Below are 5,065 nucleotides of genomic sequence, written 5' to 3' on the forward strand. Positions count from 1 at the left end.
CTGAAGGGAATATTCATTCTTAGGATTGTCTGAAGAAAACCTGTTCAGAAAGATACTATGAATTTCCTCTTGTTTTCCTTTTCAATTCTAGCCATGGCAAAATGTAAGAACACCATTTTAGAGAAAGCAAGTGTGATGTTTGTTTTCAGATGCACCGGAATCCTGATAACTTCTTGATTCTTACTTTTTTTAGGGTCCCTATCTGAGGTTCAACTTGTGTCATCGGGGCCAGAAACTGTAAGAACAGGAGAAAGTCTAAATTTGCTTTGTAAAGTTACTGGTGTCTCCATCACTAGTAGTAGCTATATTTGGCACTGGGTCCGTCAGCCTCCAGGGAAAGGCTTAGAACCGATAGCCAGAATTTACCCCCATGATGGAAGAAAATCGTTTTCACCTTCTCTTCAATGCCGCACCACCATTGCTTCAGACAACTCCAAGAATGAATATTCCCTTCAGTTGAACTCCTTGTCAGCTTCTGACACTGCTGTGTATTATTGTGCAAGACAGGCACACTGACTCATTTTGTCTTCTCTTCCGAACAAAAGCAGGAAACTGATTCTGACTGACTTCTCTTCCATGCAGTAAATCAACATTCAGACAAGTGAAATTGAAAGAAAGGTTTCTGAAATAATCCACAGATTTAACAGCCGTCTTTCGCTATCTGAAATCTCAAACAAAAAGAAGAGCTAGACTTTTTTCTCAGGACATTACAGTTAAATCATACATTGACAACACAGTGCTTTCCGCAGGATTTCTCAAATCTACTTCTCTAAATTCATAGACTTGCTGTTCATATTAGCATAATTCCAAACAATGCTAATTATAGATAGTCCTTATGACCATAATTGAGTCCCAAATCTCTGTTGTTAAGCGAGACATTTGTTGAGTGAGGTCTGCCACATATTATGACCATGATGCAAAAAAATGATGAGATTCTGCTACATCCAATGGAACATTCACAAGTCCAACACAATGGATCAGATATCACCTTTAAAACCCTTCATGGGATCAAACCTGGATATCTGATGAATCTTGTCCCAATTATATCTTCCTTTTGCACCCAACGCAAACAGGGAGGGCATGCTGCATATCCATTGGTTACAGAGTTTTGACTGACAGGATCCAGAATAAGGGCTCCCCTCCTCACTTTACGGAATATGTGATTTAGAGGGCTGAGACAATCCTCCCCATTCTTCCAGTTTTCCCAAATGCATTAAGACTTCACTTTTAACATGGAGAGCTAAAAGTATGTTGCAGCTATGAGGATGGTTGGTATCAAGAGGATTCCTATCCTGTTAACTTCCTTGCCTTAAATTTTAATTTGATTTACTATTCCAGGAAATTTTTCTCTTGTTTTACATCCAGGTTTAGGGCTATGTTTTTATTAATATGTTCATATGGTTTTAATTTACAGATGAAAACACCCCAGAGTCACTTTGCTGAGTGGACAGCAATAAGCAAACTAATCAATAAATAAAGCAAAAAACAAATAAATAAATAAATAAATAAACAAAGCAATAAATGAATAAAACAATAAGAACTAAAGCAATAAATAAACAAAGCAAAAATAAATAAATAAATAAAGCAATAAATGAATAAAGTAATAAATAAACAAAGCAAAAATAAATAAACCTATAATGAATAAAGCAATAAATAAATAAAGCAATAAATAAAATAAGGCAATAAATAAGCAATTGGTATTGAGAAGTTTGCCCAAAGATCTGGATGGCTGATGTAATATTGAAAATCTGACTTGTTCTAGGAGGATGAGAAATGATTTATATTGTGATATGAAGGTAAGAGGGGAGGGAGGGAGGGAGGGAGAGATGAAGGGAGGGAGGTTACCTGCAGAATCTCCTAAAGAATACAAGCTCACCTTACTTTCTAAGAGCTATTTTATAGCCCACTGATTTATGCAAATATCATGAGGTCTTCTTCTTTAAAAGTAGAACTCTCTTTTTGATAGCCACAAGTTCCTCAAAGGGTACACATTAAATTGGATGAAATTTTCAAAGGAACCATTATGAATTACTGCCTGTTTTTCTTTTTTCTCATAGCCCTGCCAAAATGTGAGGACACAATTTTACCAAAAGCAACAATATGATTTCTTTCTCCGATGTATGTGAATTTAAATTTTTATTTCTCTTACTTCTCTAGGGTCCCTATCTGAGGTTCAACTTGTGTCATCGGGGCCTGGAACTGTAAAATCAGGTCAAAATCTCAATTTGCTCTGTAAAGTTACTGGTGTTTCCATCACTGATGGTAGATATTCTTGGCACTGGTTCCGTCAGCCTCCAGGGAAAGGCTTAGAACGGATAGCCGGAATCTACCCGTACAGTGGGGGAAAATCGCACTTATCTTCTCTTCAAAGCCGCACCACCATTTCTTCAGACAATCCTAAGAATGAATATTCCCTTCAGCTGAACTCCTTGTCAGCTTCTGACACTGCCGTGTATTATTGTGCAAGAGAGGCACACTGACTGATTTTGCCTTCTCTTCTGAACAAAAACAGGAAACTGAGACTGACAGGGCATTTTCTCTTCCATGCATCAGATCAACATTCAGACCATGAAAGCATTTGAATTCTTAGAGTAACGTTTCCCAGAAGGACATTTTTTAAAAATGTACTTAGCCATTGATATGTTTAATGAAAGTTTGATGAAAAGAAGGACTAGGGGTGACGTGATAGCAGTTTCAATATCTCAGGGGCTGCCACAAAGAAGAGGGAGTCAAGCTACTCTCCAGGGCAGGATAAGAAGTAATGGAGGGAACCAATCAAAGTGAGAACTAAACTAGAACTAAAAATAAATTTGTTGACAATTAGAACAATTAATCTCTATTAGGGGCCAAAAATTGTGGGTGCTCCAACGTGGGAAATTTTTAAGAATAGATTGGATAACCATTTGTCTGAAATGTGATAGGGTCTCCTGCTTGAGCAGAGGGTTGGACTAGAAGACCTTCAACGTCCTTTCCAATTCTGTTATTTCATTATTCTATTAAATTCAGCTGAAGCAGATTATGACAAACCCCATTCTACCCAAAAGATCTGTCCAACTACAATGAATTTTGTCAGTTCATTCATTTGAACCTTAATAAAATATAACAGTAGGTGCGTCTTGATTGCTTTGGAATGACATATATTTGTTCATATTATTCCAGGTAGAAATAAGACAAAGTTTGGATCATAATGTCCTTAATGAAAAATAAAAAGAAACAGAAAATGGGTCAAATTTACAATTTTCCCCTGGTCTGTCTGTCTGTCTGTCTGTCTGTCTTTCTTTCTTTCTTTCTTTCTTTCTTTCTTTCTTTCTTTCTTTCTTTCTTTCTTTCTTTCTTTTCACTCTCCTCCCTTATTTTTGGTATCTGATTTCCCTTTACTCCTTTTGCTAAACACACTTAATGAAAAATGAAAGGAAACAGAAAATGGATTACATTTTCCCCCTGGTTTTTATTTATTTATTCTTCCATTCCTTCCCTCCTTTTTCCCTTCTTTCCTTTTTTCCCCTTCTTTTATTCTTTTATTCTTTCTTTCTTTCCTTCCTTCTTTCTTTCTTTCTTTCTTTCTTTCTTCCTCTTTCCAGACTTTCTTTCTTCCTTCCTTCCTTCTTCCCTTCATTCTCTCTCCACTCCCTTATTTCCTGTGGTTGAGCATCAGAGATCAGTATTGAAAATCAAAATAAAATTCGCTAGGTATCTAACAAATAGAGTGGAGAAAAGAGGAAAAAGGCAATGCAGCCTAATCTCTATTTCAAATTTCTCTCTTCAGATCGTCAAGTTAAGGGTAGAAGGCAGAGCTTTGATTGACTGTTTGAGAAGGGCAGAGGGAGACAACACACTTTCTTCATTTATAATTTGGAAGAGGTTTCCTCTAGGGGGCACCAAAGTGCTGCAAACCAGAAATACAAATGCAGGAAAAGACCAATGTATGATATAAGTAAATATAAAAAGCAGAACATTTCTAAGACATTTACAATCTGGAGGGAAACCTCCAGGCCTCTGTTTAAGGGCCTGGAGACAAAAACATCTGAAGAGCGGTTGCATTGGGTCTAGAGAAAAGAAAGACGAGGGGTGGCTTGATTGCAGTATTCCAGTATTTCAGGGGCTACCACAAAGAAGAGGCAGTGAAACATATTTTCCAAAGCACCAAAAGGCAAAACAAGAATCGAGGGATGGAAATTAATCAAGGAGAAAAGCAACCTGGAATTAAGGAGAAGCTTCCTAACAGAGAGGACAATTAACCAGTGGAACCTCTATGGAGATTCTCAGTCATCCTGGTCATGGTTGTCCCAAAGGTTCTTTTTAAAGAGGCGACTGGAGTTTCTGGTTTTTCTTTGAAGAAGTTTTGCTTCTTATCCAAGAGCTGAAGAAGCTTCTTGGTTGAGAAGTTAAAGATCTTTAGAGAAACAAAATCCAGTTGCCTTTTGAAAACACCTTTGGGATAACCAGGGTAACTGTTTGCCTTCAAGGGTTGTAGGTGATTCATTACTGGAAGTTTTTAAGAAAACACGGAACAGACACCTGCGGAGGGCTTGGGAGAAGACCCCTATGATGGGAGAAAATGGTACACATCTTCTCTTCAAAGCCGCACCACCATCACTTCAGACACCTCCAAGAATGAGTTTTCCCTTCAGTTGAACTCCTTGTCAGCTTCTGACACTGCTGTGTATTATTGTGCAAGACGGGCACACTGACTGATTTTGCCTGACCTTCTGAACAAAAACAGGAAACTGATTCTGACAGGGCATTTCTCTTCCATGCAGCAGATCAGCATTAGAGAATGAAAGCTTGAATTCTTAGAGTAATGTCTCACAGAATAAAATATTTTTTTTAAAAAAAAATGTGCTCAGTTATTGAAATCATTTGAATTTTTGGAAGACTTTATATCCAAAACATTCATTCCTGGAGAGACATGGGAACAAGTCCAGCCAATGAATAGGCAGAGTAAATAAGTCAACCAATGGGAGCTTAAACAGATCTGAGTCCATGCAGAGAATTAAAACAGAAACTTAAGAAACTGCTGCTCTGTGAAGTAAACTAGCAGTCTTTCTGGGCTTGTCTGCTGAAA

The 5,065-nt window shown here is 37.6% G+C and overlaps 1 gene segment (V, D, J or C); it reads left to right on the forward strand.

Annotated features, from left to right (window-relative positions):
• Window positions 1–2,144: 2,144 nt before the first annotated feature.
• Window positions 2,145–4,691, forward strand: LOC116522018 (the record flags this gene model as incomplete). The annotated part of the segment is given in 2 exon segments: window positions 2,145–2,464; window positions 4,565–4,691. Coding segments are annotated over 2 exon segments (447 nt in total), but the record flags the coding sequence as incomplete, so codon positions are not given.
• Window positions 4,692–5,065: the final 374 nt, after the last annotated feature.

The sequence above is a fragment of the Thamnophis elegans genome, chromosome Z, assembly GCF_009769535.1.
Source record: "Thamnophis elegans isolate rThaEle1 chromosome Z, rThaEle1.pri, whole genome shotgun sequence".
In the NCBI taxonomy this organism is placed as follows: Eukaryota; Metazoa; Chordata; class Lepidosauria; order Squamata; family Colubridae; genus Thamnophis; species Thamnophis elegans.